Raw genomic sequence first — 25,770 nt, forward strand, 5'->3', positions numbered from 1 at the left:
AAGGACAACACAGTGAAAAATTAAATGAAACTCCTATGCATTGGTATTAAGCATCAGTGAATTGCAACAGACTGGAATTGGATAGGTCAGAAAATCTTGTTTGCTACTCAGTTTATGAAAAACAAGGAAGGAACAATGTTAATTTCATAGTCATAATTCCAACTTCATCCTGAATAAACTTCACTAAATCATACATTTTTTCAGTGTACTGAGCTGGTATAAGTTACTGCAAAGGTTTTATGTTTATTGGAAAAAATCTTTGATCCTGTCTATGGCAGAATGGCTAACTGAATTGTGGGAATAAGCTTCAATGTCTAGAATTACTTCATATTTCAAAAGTTTAATATATAATACAGTATTGTTTGGAATTAAATTTTACATTACAATTACAATTTTATACATGGAAATGTGCTAAAATTTGAATTTTAGTTTATATATTGAAAACTAACCTACACATAATCTGCAGTACTCAATGTATTATCCATATTTTTCCTTATAATAATTAATTATTCTAACTAAATATTTTTAAAATTCAACCAATACATGATTTATCTAGAAATTGGTTATATCTTACAGAACTTCAAGCTTTTAATGGTATTATATTGACAGCATATTTTAGATTTGTGGCTTATCTCAGATTTTTTGGTAATTCATTAAGTCTTTATATTATCTATACCATTTGTTATTCTTTTAAATTTTTCTTCCCTTAATATCCTTATTCCGCTTTGTTTGAAAATTATAATACCTAGCCTGTAAAAGCAAATAAAATGATTATATGTATAAGGAGGTCTGCAAAAGAATCTCTTGTTTTTCAACCCTTTCTCATGTTTAGAAAACTGATTCTTTGACAAAGGTTTGTTTCATAAGTGATTCCCCCTCATGTATTAATTCAGACTGGATTGCATTCGACTGATCTCTACTTCAATTGTAATAGTTTTGGTCTGTGTGATTCCTTTAGAAAACACCACTAGGGGGCAATAAAGCCATATATCTTTTCTACAAGGGTCAGAAAATACAATAGACTAGTCAAATTTGTGGTAAAATGAACTAATTAATATGCACAAGGCATGAGGTCATTTGGTGTAATCTTTCTAGAACTGACATGCTAGCTAAGGAGTCACATTCCCTTTCTGAGTAAGACATAATAATCAAGATGATTCAGTTGAGCTCAGCTAGTTTTATCTGATTAAAAGTAGGTTAAATGGAAGAATAAAATTGAAAGCAAGTAGAAAATTAAATGGAGCGAAAGGCCCTGCAAATTTAACGGGTGAAAGTATTAAGCCCTATCATAGGTGAAAGTATTAAGCCCTCTCATAAAATTGGCCTAATATAGAGTGAGAATGTTACTCTATCTCAGGACTATCTTAACAGATACAGATCCATTTCCTGAAATCATTTAGTTCAGTGTTTTTGTCAACCTTGACTTTTGAAGGGGAGTGGACTTCAACTCCCAGAATTCCCTAGCCAGCATGCACTGGCTAGGAAATTCTTGGAGTTGAAGTCCACCCTTTTTCAAATGGCCAAGATTGAGAAACAGTAATTTAGCTATCTTCCATCTACACAGAATATCTTCTGTTAATTCATAAAAATTAAGACATTTGACCAAACTATAGATGGTGGTGGTGAAGGAAAAATCTCTGTAGCTCACAATCCATATTAAAGGCAGAAAAATTGTCTCCTCAAATAGTTTTCATGCATTCTCCATAAAATGCCTCTGTGAATTAAGGACTGAGATCATGATCATCCATATTATATGGGACTGAGTTGTTCTGATATTTGTTCCTTCATGTCCTTTAATGAAGAAGTACATGTGTAAATCAATGTATCAACATAACTCTTACATATCTTACAACAGGAAAGAATACTTGTAGCTAAGATAAAGGTATTTTTAAATCAGTTCTGAAGGCCACAAAAACAAAGTAGTGAAGTTACTCCAAAAGGCATATATTTTTAGCTGATTTTTCCCATTTTTGTTTTTTTTCCTGTTAGAGGATATTTGATAGGGTTTTAAGCAAAAAAAGGGGGCATTAAAACCCTATAGTAGCTTAATATGTCCTACAGCAGGCATGTCAAATTGCCAGCCTGCAGGCCACATGCGTCATGCCAAAACCGTAGCCACCCCATTGCCGGCAATGGAGGAAAAGTCCCGATATGTCGCACGACATCATGTGATGTCGCGGGTCTGACATCCCTGTCCTACAGCTTACTTTTACCAAATGCTGTCGAGAAAGACAGCCTTGGTGGAGCAGTGGGCTAATGCCTCCTTAAGTAACACCAGCTGCCTGCAATTAGTGCAGGTTCGCATCCCACAAGGCTCAAGGTTGACTCAGCCTTCCATCCTTCCGAGGTAGGTAAAATGAGGACCCAGATTGTTGGGGGCAATTAAGCTGACTTTGTAATAATGCCGCTGGGGTGTGTGTGTGAAAGCCCTAATAAGCAGGCGTATATACATAGAATGAAGGCTACTGCTAAGCTTGTAAGCCGCCCTGAGTCTTCGGAGAAGGGCGGGATATAAATGGAATTAAAAATTAAATTAAATCAAAGACGATGTTTTTCTACTGAATATTACCTTATGCTGTCAGGTATCCCTTTCCTACAAGAGTATTAAGTACCATAAAGAAAATGTGGCTGTATCAGGAAAAAAAATATTTAAATTTGCATTTAATAACCCATTCTGTCCAACTCAAAGCCAAACATAAGATGGAATAAATGTGCAAATACTAAAGTTGTTCTTATTTATTTTAACAAATACTAAAGCAAAAACAAAATGGAACATATGAAAAACTGGCAGTTTCTTAATTCTTAACAGTAATTAGCACAATAGCTTAACTACTGTAAATTAATAGCAATGATCTGGTAGTTTTGATATTATAAATATACTGTAGCTCAACTGGTTTCTCAGGATGTACCAGAATACAATGCTCCTAGTACAGTACTGTTAGTTCCTATCCAAGAACATTTCTATATCAACAGCATAAAAAAAATCATGATTACTATACATACAGTAACTACACATTTAAGAAAATTTAGTATTAAACTATAATACTCATTAAACAGGTTGAAGTTACTTTATAAACACTTTTCAGTTAGCAAAACACTACAAAATAAAAATGAAGATTTGTGCAAAGCCTCAAACTGATGCTTCACTTTGATGACCTTCAGTAATGGCTCCCTTTGATGTAGCTTCATAAAACAATCCAACTCCTAGTTGCCAATTCTGACAGGCTACCGTTGCCTATACAGAAATTATTTACATCAATGTGAAGTGGACTATTTCCATTCTTTGTGGAGGCCCCAAAGTTAAGCCGCTAGCTTTTCCTTTGATATATGGTGGTATCATTGCTTCAGTGACCAATCAAGTGATGCAAGATCACTCCTAAAAAATGAAACTACACAAAGAAGCTAACACTGTTGTAATCCATTTATAGTTGCTCATTTCTTATTTTGAAAGTTGGTTCACTATTTCATATCTTGCCTTTTTAGACACATTTTTTTACAAAAAAACCACCAATAAAACCACAACACAGTTTAAAAACAAAAACATATATAATCCAAGATTCCTTCCTCCTGGGAAGAAGATGTCTGAGATGAATTTTGCTAATCTATGAGCTTCTTCTCTTTTTTTATTAAAAAGTTTTGTAAAAATTACAATATAATCCCCAAAACCAACCCACCCAAACCCCCCCTCTCCCTCCCCCACTTCCCAAAGCTGAATACAGGATTACAAATATAATAATCATAATCTAACTAATATTAACCAACTATATAAATAACCAAGTTCATAATGCGCTTTAACTCCCCTTTAAACAAAATAAAAGTGAACATAATAAAAATAAAAACATAAGCAAATTAATATCCAAGTTATTAAACAATACTAATACTAAAAATAATAATACCATTTAATTAAAACTAATAAAAATTCCGCTATAATAAACTATTAATAATAATAACAATCTAAAATTTACTCATAAGCTAAATGGAACTTTTTGGTTCCATATTTATTCTGAATATAATCGATCCATCTTCTCCAGACCGAAATGTATCTTTCTTGTGAATGATCCTTCAGATAAGCAGAAATCTTAGCCATTTCTGCTAAATTTGACACTTTAAACGTCAATTCTTCTATAGTAGGCAAGCTATCCTTCTTCCAATATTGCCCAACCTTGCAGCTGTTATCAAGTTCAACATCATGTTAGTTTCTTTAGTATCACAATCAATAATAACACCCAATAAAAATAGTTGTGGGGTAAACTTTATCTTTCTCTTAAAAATCTTTTGAATGTTCCACCAAATTTTAATCCAAAAAGCTTTTAGATTTCTATAAGTCCACCAGATATGAAAATAAGTGGCATCCAAACTGCCACATCTCCAACATTTGGGCTGTAAATTAGGATACATATAAGACAACTTTTTAGGATCCAAATGCCATCTATAAAACATTTCATAAAAATTTTCTCTTAAGTTTTGGGCCTGGGTAAATTTTACATTTCTAACCCAAATTACCTCCCATATATCCAATGGGATCGGTTCTTGAATATTTTGAGCCCACTTTACCATACAATCTTTAACTAATTCCATTTTCGAATCCAATTCTATTAAAGCATTGTAAATTCTCTTTATATGCACTCGATTTTGATCTTTGATCTGTTTTACCAATTTTTCATCCAGTAGTGTAATGCCAACCTTCTGATCTAACTTCCACCTAGCTTGCAATTGAGTATACTGGAACCAGGACTGTACAATATTTTCTTGTTTTAACTCAACTAACGACTTTAATTGCCAATCATTCCCTACCAATCTAAGTAATTCCTTATAAGAACTCATATCCAAACTCACACCCATAGATACACCCTCTATCGCGTGTCCAGGAATCCCCCAAATTGGTATTTTACAATTTAACTTATAATAATACTTTTTCCAGACACGCAATAAAGCACTTCTTAAAATATGAGATTTAAAAGCCTTGTCAACTTTTTTGTCATAAATTAAATATGCATGCCACCCATATAATAAGTCCCATCCCTCAAGATAAAGTGTTCTTTTATTTGTTAAATTAAGCCAATCACTAACCAATGTTAAAACCACCGCATCATAATATAATTTCAAGTTAGGCACCTTAAGTCCTCCTCTTTCCGGTGCGTCTTGTAAAATCTTAAGTTTAACTCTTGGTTTTTTCCCCGCCCAGATAAATTTATTAATACCCTTCTGCCATTCATCCAGATAGCATCTTTTTTCAATATAGGTATCATTTGAAACAAAAAGAGAAACTTTGGTAAAACATTCATTTTAACAGCTGCAATTTTCCCCAACAAAGATAATTGTAGTTTTTTCCAATTATTTAAATCCTTTTGTACTTTTAGCCATAATGTCTCATAATTATTCTTATATAATTTCACATTAGAGGCTGTAATATATACTTCCAAATATTTAACCTTTTTCACTATTTCATAACCTGTCAATTTTACTAACATTTCCTTTTCATTCATGGTCAAATTTTTAGATAATATTTTAGTCTTATTATTATTTACCTTAAAACCAGAAACTTTCCCATATTGAGTTATAATTTCCATCAAGTCTATAACCGATTGAATCGGTTGAGATAATGTGACAACCAAGTCATCCGCAAAGGCTCTTAACCTATAATCATTCTGTTTTATTTTTATTCCCTTTATTATAGTTGATTCACAAATTTTAATCAATAAAATCTCCAATGTTAAAACAAACAACAATGGTGATAGGGGACATCCCTTTCTTGTGCCTTTTTCAATTTTAAATGCCTCTGTTAATCCCCCATTAATTATAATTTGTGCCGATTGTTGTTGATATATAGCCCTAAGAAAATGTAAAAATTTATCCCCAAAATTCATTTTATCAACAACTTTCAATAAAAATTGCCAATTCAAGTGATCAAAAGCTTTTTCAGCATCCAAAAATATCAATGCCGCGGGGTCTTGGTTGTTCTTATCCAAATACTCAATTAAACTAACAATTTGTCTTACATTATATTTCATATATCTTCCAGTTATAAATCCAGACTGATCACTATGAATCATTTGCTTCAAAACTTGCATTAATCTATTTGCCAATATTTTTGAAAAAATCTTATAATCTGTATTCAAAAGCGATATAGGTCTATAATTCTTAGGCTGGGTAAGGTCTTGGTCCTCCTTTGGAATCAGCGATATAAAAGCCCTTCTCCAAGACGGAGGCACTTCTCCTCCAATCTGGATATTATTAAACAATTCCTTTAATGGTTCTATCATCTCTGCAAATAATATCTTATAATAAATTGCTGATAATCCATCCATACCAGGAGCCTTACCCACTTTTAACTGCTTAATTGCTAAAATAATTTCCTCAGAGGTAATTAAACAATTCATCTCCTTCCGTTGTTCATTTGAAAGTCTAGGGAAATGTGCTTCCTGTAAGTATTTATCTATATCTAAAGCTTGTATACTTTCACTAGCATATAACTTTGTATAAAAATCTAAAAAACTCTTTTTAATCAACTTTTGTTGATATACCTCTTTACCTTTATAATCTATTTTCTCTATAATACGTAATTTCTGTTTCTTCCTTAATTGATAAGCCAACCACCTACCAGGCTTATTTGCATTACAAAACGTATTATGCTTCGCATAACGCCAATTAGTTGCAACCTGATCAGCCATTAACATATTAAATTGCTCTTTCAACAAATTTATAGAAACCCTTAATCCCTTATCTGACGGGTTCAAAACAAAAGCTTTCTCCTTCAATTTAATTTCTTCTTCAAGCTCTTTACGTTTTTTCATCTGCTTACTCCTATATCTATTATTCATATGAATCAAAACCCCTCTCATATAAGCTTTACTAGCATCCCAAACCATTTCCATCGATGTACCTTTATGCATATTCAAAGCAAAAAATTCTTTCAAATGTTCTCTACATTTCTGCAAAAGCACCTCATATCTAAATAAATTTTCATTCATTCTCCAAGATCTTCTATTCCCATCTTCAGCAAATAACTCCAACCATACAGGGCTATGATCCGACAATGTTCTAGGAAAGATCTTAACATTCTTGACCCTGGAGAAAAGATCAGTAGTAATTAAAAAAAATCAATTCTAGAAAATGATTGGTGCCTATCCGAAAAAAAAGTAAAATCTCTATCTTCCACATTCCGTTCCCGCCAGATATCTCTTAGTTCCAAGTCATCTTTCAAATCAAAAAAAACTTTAGGCCAGACATGTCAAACACAAGGCCCAGGGGCCGGATCCAGCCCACGAAATGGTTTCATGTGGCCTGTGAAGCCATCCTGGAAACAGTGAGGGAACGGCCCCCACTGCCTTGGCCCTGGCCCAGAGACTCTCCTTCTGCCAGAGACCCTCAGATCTGTCTCACTCCTGCCCAGGCCCTCATAGGCACCCTTGATGCGAACGATGTAGAGCTGGCCATGCCCACCCAGTAGACCATACGCACTCTAGCCACGCCCACCCAGTAGGCCACGCCCACCCTGGCCATACCCACCTGGCCCCTTGAGGGCAACCACAATGCTGATGTGGCCCTCAATGAAATTGAGTTTGACACCCCTGCTTTAGGCAATTTAGAATGATTAGGAGAATTTTTAAAAGATCCCTTCTTGTCTTGAGTCCAGAACACCATTCCAGTCACCCATCATAATAACAGCTAACACTGTTGTAATCCATTTATAGTTGCTCATTTCTTATTTTGAAAGTTGGTTCACTATTTCGTATCTTGCCTTTTTAGACACAATTTTTTACAAAAAAAAAACACCAAAACCACAACACAGTTTAAAAACAAAAACATATATAATCCAAGATTCCTTCCACCTGGGAAGAAGATGTCTGAGATGAATTTTGCTAATCTATGAGCTTCTTCTCTTAAAAAGGCCCAAATTTTGAAGTTTCAAACTCAGTCAGCATTATTCATGCTGCACATTTTGCTAATTTTGACTTATTTGATAGCATTCGCATGATTCTAAATGATTAGCTGACTCTTTTTCAAAGTAATATTTTATTCCAGAAATAATTGAGAATCTACTGATAATATAAATGTCATTAAGTCTAAATACATTAATGTTCCATTTACCTGCAAAATAATTTAGTAGTATTTGGACTATACGTGAAATCAGGAAAATTGGACTATACGTGAAATCAATTGGTTGACTGAAACTATAACCCTATGCATATGTTCACATGGCCAAGATTAGATTATAAATTTCTGGATCAAGATCCTAACCATCTCTCAACAAAATCAGAAATGATATTCAGCTATCTGTTCTCTTCAGGAGATGAGTATAATGATAAAAAAACCAAAAGGAGGCTGTAGGCTGTTCAATTTTTCTTTCTTTTTCTCCCTTTCAAACTACACAATTATTAAGATTCTGAAATTACTACTTGAGAATATATTCTGTATTTACATGGGAAAAGCAATTCAGTCACACACACTGTGCCACTAATATTCTGACATATTGGTCCAAACTGCTATATCTCTCGATGTACCTTTAGCCTGGATCAACCAAAGATAACACATACGCTCACCTAAGCTTTTATTGCCCCAGATATAAAGTAGGATAAGTTCATAGTTTTCTAATCAGCCTAGATTATCAATACATGTATAAAAGCTCATTATGTTCCCAATGTGTTCTAGTTCATTCAACTTGTCCAATTCCAAATTTAAAAAGAACACACTTTAAATTACGACGTTTACATTTTCATTAACTCCACACAATTATTCAAACAATTTATGTAAACATTTAGCTGTCTCAGAAATTCTGTTATAATTCATGTTGTGCAGTAGAATTTATATTTTGTACTTAAATTCTTTACATATCTTGAGCTAGCGTGCAGTATATGCAATAAATTGATATAACAATATTTTATTTAATTATCAGATTTCTGCTCTGTGCTGCCCCCAATGTATTTCAGCCACTTTCGCTAATCAGAAGTGCCCCGTTTCCCTTTCCAACTCCTCTCTCTTTGCTCAAGTTCAGCTTCAGTGAAGGCCGCTGGTCCCCAATTAGTGTTCAAATACGAATTCTTGGAACCTATAAGACATAATATTTTACATTTAGTAATTTAAACCTAATTTACTACACGTATCAAAATCTTCTTCTAACTTTGCTTTATGATTGGTTATGTGAGAATATAGTTGGGGAAAGTATATGAAAAATGCACCCAGTCAAAAGCATATAAATAAAAATATTTTTAAATGCTTTCATCCTTATGTATACCAAGATGGTTTGAAATAAACGTAAATAAAATAAAGCAAAGAATATTAATAAAATGGTTCAACCCAACATGAATTTTCAAATTAATAAATTTTGACTTGTACCAAATATATCATAATGCCACTACCAGTTTTATTGCTAGGGTTAAGAATATTCTAAAATTAATGCACCATCAAAAGGTGTCCGTCTATCTTGACTCCTTTCTCTCCTTTACTGTATAGTGCATTTTCCTCAATAAATTTTAACCGAGGTGACCTCTTTCTAAAGTTCCTGAGACACAAGTAGGGACAGAAAAGCGTTCATATTTGGAATTCTATGTCATTTAGGGATTTGCAAGCAAAACTAACAGCTTCAATTAGACATGAAATATACCGTGTTCAAAGTCTGGCTATGTCAGTTAAATCCTGATGCTGTTACCTGCATCAAGTGAGGGTTCCAAGAAACCTTCAAGGAAACATCCACATATAAATCGTTACAATAGTCTAATTAAATAGTTTTAAAAATGTTGCTTCTGTAGCTAGACCAGGGGTAGGCAACCTTGGCTCTTTTTATGACTTGTGGACTTCAATTCCCAGAATTCCTGAGCCAGCCATGCTGGCTCAGGAATTCTGGTAGTTCAAGTCCACAAGTCATAAAAGAGCCAAGGCTGCCTACCCCTGAGCTAGACTATCTTGCTCAGGAAGAATTATTGTTGAGCCAATGGTAAAGTTATGTTGTTGGCACTACTACTGAGGCCACTTGGGACTCCATCCATCAGTCTGGATGCAAAAATACATATAAGTGACATATCTAAATTGATTGCTCAGCTATCTTCTGGATATAAAAATTATCTTATTGAAGATTGCACACCATTCTGCGTTATGACAAATCACAGTCAGTCCAATGTGTTTGTGCTGTCCAATTTCAATTTCATATTGTGATCTACATTATGGAAAATGTTTATTCCCAGCACCTTGACTTAAATTTAAAACAACTACTAAAACCTTTAGTAGTGCTCACATATCAAAGCTGCTCTCAAGAGCATTCTGATAAATTTATACTTATAGACAATAATGATTATATTGCACTTTAATGCCATTACAATAACATAATTCATTTGACTGAAAATTTCCTGTTGAACTAAGAGCTTATACTCTGTACAGCAGATTAACTCAGGGGTTGATTATCACACGTTTGCTTGGTTGAATTCCATTAAAAATCTTTCAAGAAATATCCTTCAGAAGTTCAGCTTCCATAAAGGGGAAAGTAAATAAACCTAGTTACATACATTATTCTATCCTGGTTGCAACATAAATCTTATATAGAGCACTTATAATTGGACAGTTATAAATATAAAGGCAGAACAATCAAAATAATGTAAATGTTGTAAATACTGTAAGCCTCAAGAACAAAGGCCAACAGAGCTTTATGACATGATGAGGCTAATGAGTAATTTGACTTGAAGACATCTAAAAATCTCAGCTGGCAGTGTTTGCACTGATTTCCTTTCTTCTATTTGGAATTTGGTTCAGCTATGTTTCTCCAGACAATAGCACACACTAAACAGGAAATGCAGCCTAGGCTGACTCAGTAATATTCAGACTTCTTGGAAATCATAATGGGTTACTTAAGATAAAAATAGCTGCATGAATGCTGATTCACAAAATAAAGGATTGTTTCCTACCTGGTTCAATTAATCGAATTAATCCCTCATGATGAGCTACTCTGTCTTTCCAACTTTTAGTTTTGCTTGCTGCTACTTCCAATTTCTTCTTTACCTCCTAAAACAGAATTAACATTAACATTATACATAAACATATTTTTTTTGCAACAGAGACTGTCAAAACAACACAACAAGAACATCTCTCCAAAAGATCACAAAAGGATGGGCTTTAACTCGATGTGAGCAGGGATCAGCCCAGGTCAGCACATGAAGGAGCACATAATTGCAAACATTTGTAAATAATATATTCACAGTGCCCATAAAACCCAATCTTAGCAGCTGCTAAGCTTCCCATAAGTTACTGGGACATAACTATATATCCCTATTGGCATGATTTCTTAGCTACAATAACTTTTCCAAGTTTCATCAGCTTCTTAAATCTATACCTGATATGGCTTTTAGTCACAATTATCTTTGATCCATCTCTGCTCATTTTACTATTGAACCAAACTGGTACAAATATTTTATCCTGGTAATTCTCTACAGATAATTTTCAGTTAATGTCTATTATTATGTCTGCATATTCAAGGTGCTGGTTATTACCTATAAAGCCCTACATGGCCTGGGTCCGGGGTATTTGAGGGAACACCTGCTGCCGGCTTCAAACGCCCTTCGCCCAGTGCGCTCCCACAGGGAGGGTCTGCTCAGGGTTCTGCCGGTAAGAGATTGCCGGCGGGTGACACCCAGGGATAGGGCCTTCTCAGTGGGAGCGCCTGCCCTCTGGAACCAGCTGCCGGTGGAGCTGAGGACTGCCCCCGACCTCCGATCATTCCGCCGGGGCCTGAAGACCTGGCTCTTTGAGCTCTCGGGCCCAGGCTGAGGAGAAAATTATTTTAATTGGGGTTTTTAATAGTACAGGGTTGATTTAATATTTTTAACTTGGTTTTTAACTTTTGTATGTTTGATTTTTAACTCCCTGTAAACCGCCCTGAGTCCTCAGGGAAAGGGCGGTATATAAATGCAATAAAATAAAATAAAATAAATAAATATACTGGATAAACATAAATGACCAATAAGAAATTATTCAATTCCGTGAAGCGGCCAGAGCCACTACAGTCTGGTATCTTAAAGAAGGTATAAATCAAATGACTTAGATAGCCCTGTTACCAACACTTGAACACATTTAGGTGACTGCTGACAAGCTGTTGTGCACACCTGCTTATGGGGAGATGACTTGGGAAAGCTTTACAAAGCCCACACTGAGCCTTCTGAGGAATGCAACTGCCTTGACCCTTATTATTAACATATTTTGCAAAGTGTCCCTTTCATATACTTCGTATAATCCTAGGAGTGCTACACTAGCTCACCTCATATTGTTCAAAGGCTTGCTTCCTCTCTAATTCCAGTTCTTCCAAGTGCTGCATGGCGATCTGTAGAGCGTGCTCCTTCATTTTTCTCTGGTTTTCCAACTCTTGCTTTTCTGCCTCAGTCACCTGAATGGCCTGTTGCTGCTCTAAATGCCACTTTTCCAACTCTGCTCTCTTGGTTGTCTCTTCTTCTAGCAGTCTGGTAGCCAAGGAGACATATTAATTCAGGACTGACACAACATGTATGCTTTTCCCGCATGGACTAATTAGTCAAGAAAACATATAACCTAAAACAGTTCCACGGAAATTGCTCAGTTTTGCACTTCAAGCCCATCAAGCAATCACATTCAGAAATGAAAGCATCTCACACACAAGGTAGGTGGTTTCCTTTTTCATTACCTCATTTAGCATCCACAAGTAGTCCTTGATTTATAACTACAGGTCAAAACCAGAATTTTGGTTGCTAAACAATGTGGTCATAAACCAAGCCATTATGTGACTGGACGCAATTTAATGAGGTTTACCATGGTCAATAAGGAAATCATGTGGCTAATTGAATCATATGATGGTTAACTGAATTCAGCTTCCCCAATTGACTTTGTTTGTCAGAGGTTAGCTGGGAAGCTCATAAATCATGATTGTGACCATATGATTCCGCAACTGTCATAAATGTAAGCTAGTTGCCAAGCATCTAAATTATGTTCACATGACCATGGAGGAGGTAAGATAGTCATAGCTTCAAGGACAGAGGTAAGTCCTTTTCCAAGGCTGTGGTAACCTTGAACCAATGTTAAACGAAGAGTCGTAAGTCAAGGACTACCAATAGTTCAGTTAAATATGCTACATCCATTTGCTTCAACTTATTTATTGATCTACAAACAACTCCACATGACATATTTTGTTTACTTATCTGTGGTACTATAATATGCTGAGAAGCAGAAAGAGGGAAATGATTCAAGGACAGAGGACACTTTTTAAACATAGGTTACTTGGGCAGTCTGCAGTTTCTATGTCTCTGCCATCGTTCCTTCTGGAACATAATTGACTGCCAGCCTTAGCATCCAACTCTATCAAAGTACACACTGACCTGGCCTGAAGTCTCCTGACAGTTTCCTCATCTTGACGGGCTTGTTTCTCATCCTCCAAAGCTTCCTGTAGCTGCTTATACATTTCCTCAAGTTCTTTGACTCTCACTAAGTACTGCTCAAGCTCAGATGATTTCTGAGCAACCTGTTCTTCCATTTTCTGTCTTACCTAGAAAACAAGAATTTTTCATTATCCTTCAGGACAAGCAGTGCTTCCTATTTCTATGAGAGGGAAGAAGAAAGTGTGCTGGCTTTTCCTTTTTGCCCAAACGTGCACACTGTAAATATATCATTAAAGAAACCGCTTCATTCTTTTGCTGACATATACCATTTTTTCTCTCTCCAGTTCAAGACTGAATCGATCTTGCAATTCCATTTGGGTCTGCAGACGTTTTGTCTCTTCTTCTGATGCTCGAGTGGCTGCCTCTTCTAGTTGCTGGGCCAAAGAAAGAAAACAATTAGCATCTGTTTCCAATTAATGTACATAAGGAAGTACAGATAAACTATCAGTATGTACCTATAAACATAGTTCTTATATTTTTTTTTATAAAAGCAAAAATTTTATCAATGGGAAATTAGATAGATAGATAGATAGATAGATAGATAGATAGATAGATAGATAGATAGATAGATAGATGATAGATAGATAGATAGATAGATAGATAGATAGATAGATAGAATATATATATATATATCCAAAATTAAAAAGAAAAGAATGATTTGCATCAAGAAGGGAGTAAAGTAAGGAAGGACCTCCAAGTCTCCACTGAGGCTTCATGTAAAACATTCTGAAAAGATCAACCGCTATCAGTTCTAAAATGGTGCATAAACAATAAAAAGTTGGTAAAAGATTAAACTCTACATAGGTTTCTGTAGAGCTAGAGATAAGTGTTTCCAAAAATAGCACAGTCACTGCTCAAAACTCATGCAAAAACTATTCCTTCTAGCTCAAACTTGCTCTGTCAAAATAAGTAAACTATAGTATTTTGTTGCATGAAAAGTATGAGAAATTTGGGAAGTGAATTTTTCTAGTAAAGTAATCCCCACATATTTTGAGGAACACATAATTAGAACTTCCTGAATGGTTTGGTTAAATGAAAATAAGGAAATAGTATAAAGGAGTACTTGTGCAAAATTTAATGCTTACAGTAGCACTATTATTGGTTCCTAATTTTCTCAATCTGCCGTTAGGAAAGCACATTTCAATGACTCAGGTAATTTGGCTTGGCTGAACTGGCATTTCTTTCTATCAACGATTAAACTTTAGGTTTAAATTAACACACTAATTCAACAAACTTGACTTCACTCTTGCTTTTGTTAGGTTGCTATGCTGCCTAAAAAAATACAGCAAGCCACCATCAATGTCAAATACCCAAATCCTACATCTATGATAGAAAGTTTTTCTAGAACTTCAGAGTGATACAATACTCCTGCCTCATTACACAAGTAATCTCAATTTTCTTGGATTCATTACTTGACAAATACTGGAACTTTTCCTTTAGAATCTGGCTGAAATACATAAAGCATAGCTTTTATGTGCTATATTCGGTTCTTGTGTATTTATTCTCTGCTTGACTGCTCATTTTATTTTACATTGAAAGTACTCAGGTTCTGTTTTTACATATGAGATGTAAAAACATGTCTTATTCTACAATCACCATTAAAGATATTTTAGATGTGCATATGTCAAATTTTAGCTGTAAAATATCTGAACAATTCCGACCCTGTAGTGATCAAAGCTGTCAATGAAGAGCTGGCGTCTTGGTTATTATTTAAAGACAGTTATGCTTTCATAGGCATAAAATAATTTTTTTAATTTTAATCCCATTTATATCCCGCCCTTCTCCGAAGACTCAGGGCGGCTTGCAATCTAAGCACAAACCAATGTGCTTAGCAGTAGCCTTCATTCTATGTATATGCCTGCTTATTAGGGCTTTCACACACACCCCAAGCGGCATTATTACAAAGTCAGCTTAATTGCCCCCAACAATCTGGGTCCTCATTTTACCTACCTCAGAAGGATGGAACCTTGAGCCTGGTGGGATGCGAACCTGCACTAATTGCAGGCAGCTGGTGTTACTTAAGGAGGCATTAGCCCACTGCTCCACCAATATTAGGAGGGGGGAAAAACAGAGACTCTTATCATTTCTTTAGTCTATAACAGAGGTCTCCAACTTTTTGGCCACCACGGACCAGTTCCACGGAGAAAGGTTTTCCCGTGGACTGGACAGTGTGTGGTTGTGTGTGCTGCCTGCATCCCATGGATGGGGCTTTGATTGGGCAGACTGGTTGCTGGGATGCCACAGCCCGGTACCGGTCCACAGACTGGGGGTTGGGGACCCCTGGTTTATAACATTATTTCAAGCTGAACCAAGTGCCTGACCTCTCAACTGTAAAACAACTAAAACAAGCATGTGCAAATTACAAAAATGTGCAAATTACTGGGAAAGTCACCTCTGTATTACCATTCCAAACGAGAACTTCTGTGGTTTCAGTACATAGCATAGTACATAGCTTTCTTTAAATCCAGTAAAACATCTGTATTCACCCAAATTGGGGACAAACACTTTCTCCTGCCCACTCAGTTTTTCCATAAAGTAACATTTTCCAGGAATATTTAAGAATGATGCAAGGTTACCAATTCCCTGTGGCAATGCTGTGACAGAAACCTTAAGAAGAAGCTTCACTAACCTGTTCTGCTTCCTTGATGCCCTGAAGGCTTGATTTTGGACAATTATGTTCAAGGCACTTTCCTAGGACAGCACACTATATTATTTCCATATATTAATATATACATTGCTATAGTCATGAATCACAGTGTGGTGGTTAAGCTACTGGACAAGGAATGGGTAGACTGGCTTGTTTCCCCTTAGCTATGAGGCCTTGGGCCAGTCAATCCCTCTCAGTCCTAATCAATGTCAGGTTCTGCAGTGAGCTACCTGAAGAACAACCTCCTCATGACATGGTACATTGACAGCTCTGCTGTATGAACTAGGTGAGCCTGGCAAAAAATCAGAAAACCTACTACCCAGAATGACAAATTTTAATAACATCATCAACCAAGAATAAGAAGAACTAAGAAGAACAAGGACTTCTACAGTCCCCTCAAATCCATGGCCTCAGAAATACAATTTACAGCCAAAGTATTAATCCTACATTGTAGAATGTTATAACATCTCAGATTTACCTTTCGGACGGTTTCCAATTCCTTCTGTTTATTCTCATTTGCTATTTGGAGCTCTTTCATTTGCCTCTCCAGTTCTGCTTGTTCTGCCTGCAGTTTTTGGCGTAATTCTTTCCGTTTCTGGCGTGCCTCTTTATGAGGTGAGGGGCTTTTCAATTTCAGCAGATTTACCGTTGTCTGAATGGCTAAATAATGAGAATAGCCACAATAATCTTTCTAATTTAAGCCCCTACTTTTTCAGTCTTCAGTGCTGTTCAGTTCCTAACATTAGAGCTTCATCAGTAATTTTAAAAATAAAATCACATTTGTTTGCCAAAAAAGCCCCATGTTGTATCAATATCAATAGTGTAACAGAGATATATAATTATAGTTGTGAAATGTCAGAATGAAAACAGTTTAATATCAAATAGAATTTGTACTTTGCAATAATGTCAGCTCTCCATACAATGAAATACATTTTATCACCACAATCACTGAATGGGGTGGGGGGTGGGTATTTAGTCTGTGGTAAAACCAGTGAGATGTACAATCAGATATGTAATACAGAGCAAAAACATTTGGCCAGAAGAGAGAAACTGAAATAGTAATTAAAGAATTTTTTAACTCAGAATAACAGAGTTGGAAGGGACCTTGGAGGTCTTCTAGTCCAACCACATGCTCAGGCAGGAGACCCTATACCATTTCAGACAAATGGTTGTCCATTCTCTTCATTGGCCTGAAGTTTAATAAGATATCTATAGTCTTATTAACAGTCAGATTTACAAGTGACTTCACAACAGGCACATGAACAGGAGGGTCCACTAAGCAGTGAATAGAAAAACAGAATTTACAAGCTACCCAGCTGGCTTCTATCAAGCAAAGTAGTAAAAGTTTACCTTGAATCCACTCCTGTTTCTTCTTCTTATCAGAGGCACTAATCTCAAAACATTTTTCTAAATTTTTTATAAGAAAGAGACATTTTTTGCCATCTCTGTCAGACAAGGCCTAATAAAGAGAAAATTAGATTTAGTTTCCTATGAAGCATGGCAAATATGACATTACACTGACATTCACAATATTGTTAGTTCAGAGCCTCTAAACATATGAAACATCCCAAATGATATGTATTTCATAAACTAAGAAAAAATCCTGAATGGAACATTTCAAAAAATAAAGATTTCTTTCCTCTTTTCATGAGCGCTACTGTTAGCACTCCATTGTATTCTCCATCCAAATAAGTATTCCAGAATTTATCTAGCGGGTAAATAAAAAAATCTGTAAGTTAAATTATTTTCATATTCATCATCTAGAAAAGTATTATTTTCCAATCATTTCTTTATTTTTACCTCTACAGTACAGTTGCCATCCAGTGCAATGTCTCCTCGTTTGTCTTTTAAATCTTCACTAACGTAGTATGATATAACATTTGGTTTTAAAACAAACCAACGTTCTGTCCAGTTTTTCCTTTTGTGACCCTTCTTCCACATATAACCCTATAAAAACAATGAAGTAATTACTTTATTACATTGTTTTAACTTGGAACGTATAAATTCTGATCCCAAATCCAGATACAATTAATAAATGCCAATTTATTTCAACAGATATTAATCAAGCTTTTTAATCCAATCACTGTAGGCATTTAAACATAATTTTTAACAAGCCCAGTTTATGAAAAACCATCAGAGTAATTCAACTTTTTATCTTCAGTGAGAAAAAAACGCAAATCCTTAGACAAAAAAACAACACCTGCCCTGATAGTTATTGAATGGACAGGAAGTCCTCTCTGCAGCTGACACTCAGCCACTATTTCTACCTATGAAAAAATTTGTTATCTTAAAAATTCTACTGCTAGCAGCTGAAAAGCAATAGGTTCTACAATACATTATTCTGGTTACCTGACCAGGTGTGAATTCACTGACTCTAAAGCTCTTTTGACCAGTTGATTGGGTCCTTCTATTATATCTTTTAAACCCCGCCTCCCAACTTCAGTCCAATAGAAAACACCATCCCAGTTCCCAAGTCTAAAGTGGTAAACAGCAAAACGTTGAAGATGGAAAAGGATTCATTAGTTCATTCTTCCATCAAATTCTACTTACAGATTAGAAAATAAGGAAGATAATTATTAATTTTGATCTGAAAACTATGAAGTAGCAAAAATTAAATTAACAAGCCCTATATAATGTAGGAACATTAGTACAAGACCTGTACAATGTTTATGTTTTGAAAAAGTGGGAATAACCATGTCTCAAATCAGAATGGCTGGCAGCAAATTCACAGAGGAAGAAGCATATAACAAGGCTCCCAGCTACAACTTCAAACAATTCAGAATCACCATAGAATCTCGCTAAATGTTATGGAAACAACACTTTTGCATAAATCTGTCTCCTTATGCCCCACCCCTAGGATGGCAAACATAGGCAAAATCATAACATGAATGTTTTATCTATGTGGGTGGAATATAATAATATAATAAGCAGGCATATACATAGAATGAAGGCTATTGCTAAGCACATTGGTTTGTGCTTAAATTGTAAGCCGCCCTGAGTCTTCGGAGAAGGGCGGGATATAAATGGGATTAAAAAAAAAATAAAAAAAAATCCTGTATGGTGAACTATAACTTTTCTTAAGTAATTCCTTAATTGGTCCACTCGCATCTGATTCTAAGACACAGAAGATCAAGTCCAGTACAGAGATATGCATCCTTCCATTCTCTACTGGAAGTTTACTTAAAATATAAACAATATTTAATATCTAAAATATATATTTAAAGTGATTACATGATGTAAACAAAACTGTGGTCTTTGAAGAGCACAAATTATCTTCATTATGTATCATTCAGTATCAAATGACTGTTGTACATTTTAAAAGATAAGAGCACATACCTCTTAGAAATCATCCACTTTGTAAGCTATTTAAATGATGTGAGACAGAGAGAGAAATTCACATTTAAATATAGATCATCCTATTATTTAAAATGAAATAATTTACTAGATACTAAAGACTCTGAAAATCCTGAATTAGCCCGTGAATCTTTGCTGTCTCCCAATTTTATTAACATACAGTGCATTGAGAAAGTATTCAGACCCCTTTCACTTTTGTCAGTTTTGTTCAGCTGCAGCCTGATTCAAGTTGTTGAAATTCATTTTTTCCTTAATCTACACTCCGTACCCCATAATGACAAAGTGAAAACAGAATTTTTGAATTTTTTTTCTAAAATTCTGTTTTCACTTTGTCATTATGGGGTACTACTGAGTGTAGATTAAGGAGAAATAAAATGAATTTTAACAATTGTAGAATCAGGCTGCAGCATAACAAAATTGACAGAAGTGAAGGGGGTCTGAATACTTTCTGAATGCGCTGTAAATACCCACCAGGTTATTTTTCTTTCTTAAAATGTGCAATATGAAAGAGAACTCATATTAGAAACACAAATTTGGAAACGGCTATCTAAGCATCAAATCCAAAATCCTAATCATAAAGAAATCCAAATTCAAGCATCCCAGAAAAATGGCCATCCAGCCTCCACTTGAACCGATTTGGTAAAAGGGAGACCCACCATCTCCCTGGATAATCGGTTCCACTGTCAAACACTTCTTAAGAGGCTTTTTCCTTTCCTAACATTCAAGCAGAATCTGCCTTCCAGTAATTTAAACTCATTTTTTCATGTCCTACATTCTGGAATACATATTTTCTATATCGGGGGTCCCCAACCCCCGGTCCATGGACCGGTACCGGGCCACAGCATGCCAGCAACCGGTCCACACAAACAAGCAAAGCCCCATCTGCAGGATGCAGACAGCACCCACTCTCTGGTCCACGGAAAACTTTTCTCCACGGAACCGGTCCCTGGGTACCCAAAAGTTGGGGACCTCTGTTCTATATGACATTCTTTCAGATATCCAAAGAAAGACAGCTAAACGTTACCAGAACTTTCAATCACTATTTATAGGTTACAGTTTATTGCGCTTCTCTCAAATAGATGCCAGTTTTTTTCATGTTTAAGTGTGGTGCTCAGTACTGGATACAATACCCAAGATGCAGTAAAAACAGAATAGGGTGTAAATATTACTTCCTGAATTTTGAAATTATGCTTCTATTGATGCAGCCTGAAATTGTATTTTGTTGTTTTCAGCCACCTTACACTGTTGGTTCATACTCAGTTTGCAATCCATTATAGGTAGTCCTTGCTTAGTGACCCCAATTGGAACCAACAAATCCATCGCTTAGCACTGTGGTCACTTAGTGAAAAATCGTATGACCATAACAGACTTATAATGTCTCTTCCCATGTGTTTGTTATGTGAGTCACTGCAGCTGTTAAGCAAGACATCACATTGCAACTTGAAATTTTACTTTCTCATTCTCCATTTGCTCTGCTTATCAGAATTCATTTGTGAAGCACAAAAATCACTTGACCACAGGATGCTGCGACAGTCATAAATGTGAGGACAGGTGGCAAAGCTGTTATTTTTACACCACTGTAACTTCAAACAGTCATTAAACAAGGCAGCCAGTAAGTGAGGATTACCTGTACTACTCCCAAGTTATTTTTCACATGTATTATTACCAAGCCAGATATCTCACATTCTACAGGCAGGCATATAATTTTTGTATCCTAATAGAGCTTTGCATTTTAATTAATAAAATAAGCACAATACTGGTTAAATATAAAGGAAAATAAATGTACATTGTATGCATAGAGCAAATCCAAACAAACAAACAACCACCACACTAAATAAGCTCATATGCTGTGGGGGCCTAATGTCTGGGTGGGAAACCAGATACCTGGCTCTCCCAGATACCAATGTTACACTGACTAGCATACAGTCAGCTAACTCTTCCTTTTTCCCCTTTCTGAAGATGGGAACACTGCTTACTATCTTCCAAGCACCTGGCAATTCACAAATCTTTCAGGATACCTCAATGATACCGGATAAGAGCTTGGCTAGATTAATTCCTTTCATATTCTAGGATGTCATTTATCTGGTCCTGGATATTGACATTCATTTCAAACATATAAATATCACCATCCACTGTTCTATCAGTCTCAAGCTCCTTCAGTTCTGATTTTCACAATGTCCTGACACATCACAAAGAGTTTTGTTGAAGACGACACAACTAAAGCAGGAGTTGAAAGGGTATGCCAGGGGTAAGCAACCTTGGCTTTTTTATGACTCGTGGACTTCGACTCCCAGAATTCCTGAGCCAGCCATGTCCACGAGTCATAAAAGAGCCAAGGTTGCCTACCCTTGGGGTATGCCTTTTCATTATTATGGTTCATCGCAGTCAGCCAGATATTCTATTCTATTTGCCTTTCAGAAAGTTATTCATTTTGGGCAATCCACCAGTCTGTTAAACATTTATGAACCTTAACTAAATCAGTTTCCTCACTAATTATTGTCCCTTTCACTTTTACTTGTTTTTAGAAATCAGAATTGTGGTGCCAATTCACCAACCGAAACACAACAAACACACAATTTCATATTTTTAAATATAAAACCCTACAGTAAACCCAATGCTTTACTGTAAGAGAGATATCCTTAAAATAAAGCACAAAGCAGAATGCTACTGAATCCCTCCCTGTAAAGCAGTGAGTTAAATTGAAAGAAAACTAGATTTAAGCTAAATGTCTTAGATCAATTGCAAACACTTTCTTGAAAGGCAAATGAGGTATTTTTTTAAAAAAATGCTTTACAATAAAATATCAGAGCTTCAGGCAACAATGTAATTTGGTTGCATGCAGTGTTGTGATCTATCTTGTGCTGTGCTCAAAGGACATTTAATCACAATGCTTTACAAAGGAAATTATACATAGGGAAATATTTGTAAATCACCTGACAGAACTGAGTCAGATGTGCAAGCAATTTTTAGGGGCCTTTGCTGCATTAAAACTAAACCACAATTGACATGTGATTTCAGCAAACCTTTCCCACTCTTCCCCCTTCCTAGCCATGCACCTGGGTTTCTGAGATTTACGCTTCCTCTTTATGCCCTCATATGCTCCATGTTTCATGTCATATTCAAATATGAGACACCACAGACAAGTGCAAAACAAGTTTATACATTTTTATAGAATTTAAGTTCTGTAAAACCTATGTTCTCTTTGCTTTTAAGATGCTGTTCACCACATTACTACTTAGGCTGTGGGTAACAGCATATTGATAACTTAGATATTGGATAATAAATGAATTATATCATCACAGCATTGTAACAATATAAATAAAATTATTAGTCTATCTTTTCTTTTTCTCCTTTATTTACAACCTGTGGAAATCTCTTAGTATGTCAGAATTCTGCATCTATTTATTTACAACACTGCTAGACTTTCCTTTAAAGCAGGGGTGTCAAACTGCTGGCCCGCAGACTGGATGCGTCACCCAGAAGACACGCCCAACCCAGCTTCAGCAAGGAGAAAAAAGTTGCGATATGTCACGATACATCACGTGATGCGGCAAGTTTGAGATTCCTGCTTTAAAGAAAAGCCTTCTTAAATTTTCTTACATAAATAAAAGAATAATATAATAAATATAATATAATATAATATAATATAATATAATATAATATAATATAATATAATATAATATAATATAATATAATATAATATAATATAATATAATAATATAATAATATAATATAATATAATATAATATAATATAATATAATATAATATAATATAATATAATAATATAATAATATAATAATATAATAATATAATATAATATAATAATATAATATAATATAATATAATATAATATAATATAATATAATATAATATAATAATATAATATAATATAATATAATATAATATAATATAATATAATATAATATAATATAATATAATTAATATAATATAATTAATATAATATAATAATATAATATAATATAATATAATATAATATAATATAATATATCAATGTATCTCAAACATGTATGATACCACCATAAAAGCCGTGGTAGTACAGTGGTTAGACTGCAATATTACAGGCCAATTCTGCTGACTTCCAACTTCCAGCAATTCAGCAGTTCAGTTCTGACTGGCTCAAGGTTGACTCAGCCTTCCAGCCTTCCGAGGTCGGTAAAATGAGGACCCAGATTGTTGGAGGCAATATCCTGACTCTGTAAAACCGCTTATAGAGGGCTATAAAGCACTATGAAGCGGTATGTAAGTCTAAGTGCTATTGCTATTCACTCTGCCAAGAACAGTCATTTTCATGTGCCAGCAAAACATAACATAAAGTAAATGTCATTTTTCTGCCATTAAGGAGGCTGTACGGCTGCCAGTTCTCTCCTGATTTCCTGCCTTTTTTAAAAAAAAAATGTCCCTTCTGCCAGGAGAAAAATCTATGGTGCAACCGAGCTGAAACCTCTAATAACAACCAGTAAGAAACTTTGGGTGCCTCCCAAACCCTCCCTTCTTTTCTTTTCTTCAGGCCTACCTCATGTGAGAAAAGTAGCAAGGAAACAGATAATGACAGTTCTTAGAAAGGCTCCTTTGTCATATGGCCTATCTAGGGACAGGGATGGACAATAAATTTTCTCAAGGGGTCACACAAGGACCTGGGACTGTTGTGGAGGGTCAAACCAATAGTTCCTTGCTGTGCTCCACGCTTTTACTGAGACAATGGTGGATGGGCAAGCCCGGATTCCCTCACATGATGACCACTACCGCCTCAGGCTGCTTCAGGCGAGCAAGCGATGCACAGGTGCAGGAAAAAGCTTTGTTTCCTTGCCCTCCTGTAGCAATTAGCTGACTGAAGGAGCTCTCTGTCCCCTGCAGTGCACTTATTTAAATTTGATTTCTAATTTCCAATTGACCTCACATGGGCTGGCAGGGACAACCAAAGGGCCAAATGTGGCCCAAGTGCCATAAAATGCCCAGATCTGATCTAGGATATCATTTCAGTCTTGGGTGTAAAGCTCAGCAAATCCTCAGCAAGTGGTTTACATGACACTAGAGGACTTGAAGTTGTCTGGGGTAAATTAGCTTAGCCCTAAACAAGTATAGGGATACTTGGAGGTCAAACCTATTTTTTTATTGGTAATATCTAATATAATCAATTATAATTTTTACCATTATAGAAAATTATAATCTGGGTTAAAAAATTCACATGGCACGTTACCTCTCATGACACATATTTGGTAGTGGGCCAAAAATCCCATGTTAAACTGTTAATGTTTTCGTCAGAAATAGTGCCATGGAATTACTGTTATAGAAGTTCTATGATGCAGTGAATATCTGTCCGATAGGGATGCTGACTTTAAATTTCATAGAGAACACAGCAAAAGTTTTTCAGTTCAGAGTTCTTAACTTATTATGAATTGCAGAAGCTGGTTAAAATAACAAAATTTATTTATTCATCTAACTTATATAGCTGCCCATCTAGCAAAGGCACACTTCTTTTGACACAAGAAAATATATTCAGATTACATGAATTTCAGTGATTTTTATACTGAGAATTTTCACTTTCTTTCATATAAACCTTACTCACCAAACAGCTTTTCTAAATGAAAAATGGGCTTGTTCCCATGCATTTTTATGAGGCACAAATAATGCTGCATAATTCATTCAAGTTCATCTGTGTGTATACTGAGCTTACCTGTTTTAATACATCCAGTATAAGTTCACTGAAGACTTCATTAATGCCCATTGATACTGTTGGTCCATCCAACCCTTTGCTAAACCGACCATTTCCAATGAGTTCAATCAATTCCCAAGCAGAAAGACCTTCCCAATTAGCATCTAAACTGATCTTGTAACGTTCAAACAATTCTTGATGCCAACCTAATCCCATTGCTTCTGTCAGCTTCTTAAGCAAATATTCAATCTGTACAGAAAAAGATACACAACAGCTAAATGAATGTAACACATATGCGTAGGAAAACTTAACTATTGCTCTAAAATCTCTCACACTGCACAACTGCACTTTTTTGTGTGTCTTCCTTCAAATAAGTGTTGATTCCTGGCAACTGCCTGAACATGCCCCTGCATATTTCTTGGCAATGTTTTTGAAAATGGTTTGCCACTGTCTCCTTCCTAAGGCTGAGAGAGACTAACTCTCCCAAAGTCACCCATCTGGCTTCATGTCTCAGGACTAGAACTCAAAGTCTCCTAGTTTCCAGTGTAGTGCCTTAAACACTAAATGAAATTGTCTCTCTTGTACCACTCATATGACCAAAATATTGGCCAGAATAAGAAAAAAGTGAAAACTACATGACAAAACATATGTTGAACTAACTTTGGAAGTTACCAGTACATTTTAAAAAATCTGTTTTTAAGGCAGT

General features: G+C 35.4%; 1 protein-coding gene across 1 annotated transcript in view; it reads right to left on the bottom strand.

Annotated features, from left to right (window-relative positions):
• Positions 1 to 2,721: 2,721 nt before the first annotated feature.
• The window catches only part of SWAP70 (switching B cell complex subunit SWAP70), a 49,735-nt gene continuing 26,686 nt past the window's right edge, over positions 2,722 to 25,770 (bottom strand). Inside the window, exons 4-12 of the mRNA XM_081323656.1 lie at positions 25,086 to 25,313; positions 17,836 to 17,982; positions 17,386 to 17,494; positions 16,514 to 16,695; positions 13,655 to 13,762; positions 13,329 to 13,495; positions 12,242 to 12,440; positions 10,896 to 10,992; positions 2,722 to 9,049 (exon numbers count right to left, since the gene is read on the bottom strand). Coding sequence (XP_081179782.1) covers positions 8,940 to 9,049; positions 10,896 to 10,992; positions 12,242 to 12,440; positions 13,329 to 13,495; positions 13,655 to 13,762; positions 16,514 to 16,695; positions 17,386 to 17,494; positions 17,836 to 17,982; positions 25,086 to 25,313 — 1,347 coding nt within the window. The 3' untranslated portion in view covers positions 2,722 to 8,939. The remainder of the gene's footprint in view (positions 9,050 to 10,895; positions 10,993 to 12,241; positions 12,441 to 13,328; positions 13,496 to 13,654; positions 13,763 to 16,513; positions 16,696 to 17,385; positions 17,495 to 17,835; positions 17,983 to 25,085; positions 25,314 to 25,770) is intronic.

Source organism: Vipera berus, assembly GCF_964194415.1.
Source record: "Vipera berus genome assembly, chromosome: 1".
Classification (NCBI taxonomy): Eukaryota; Metazoa; Chordata; class Lepidosauria; order Squamata; family Viperidae; genus Vipera; species Vipera berus.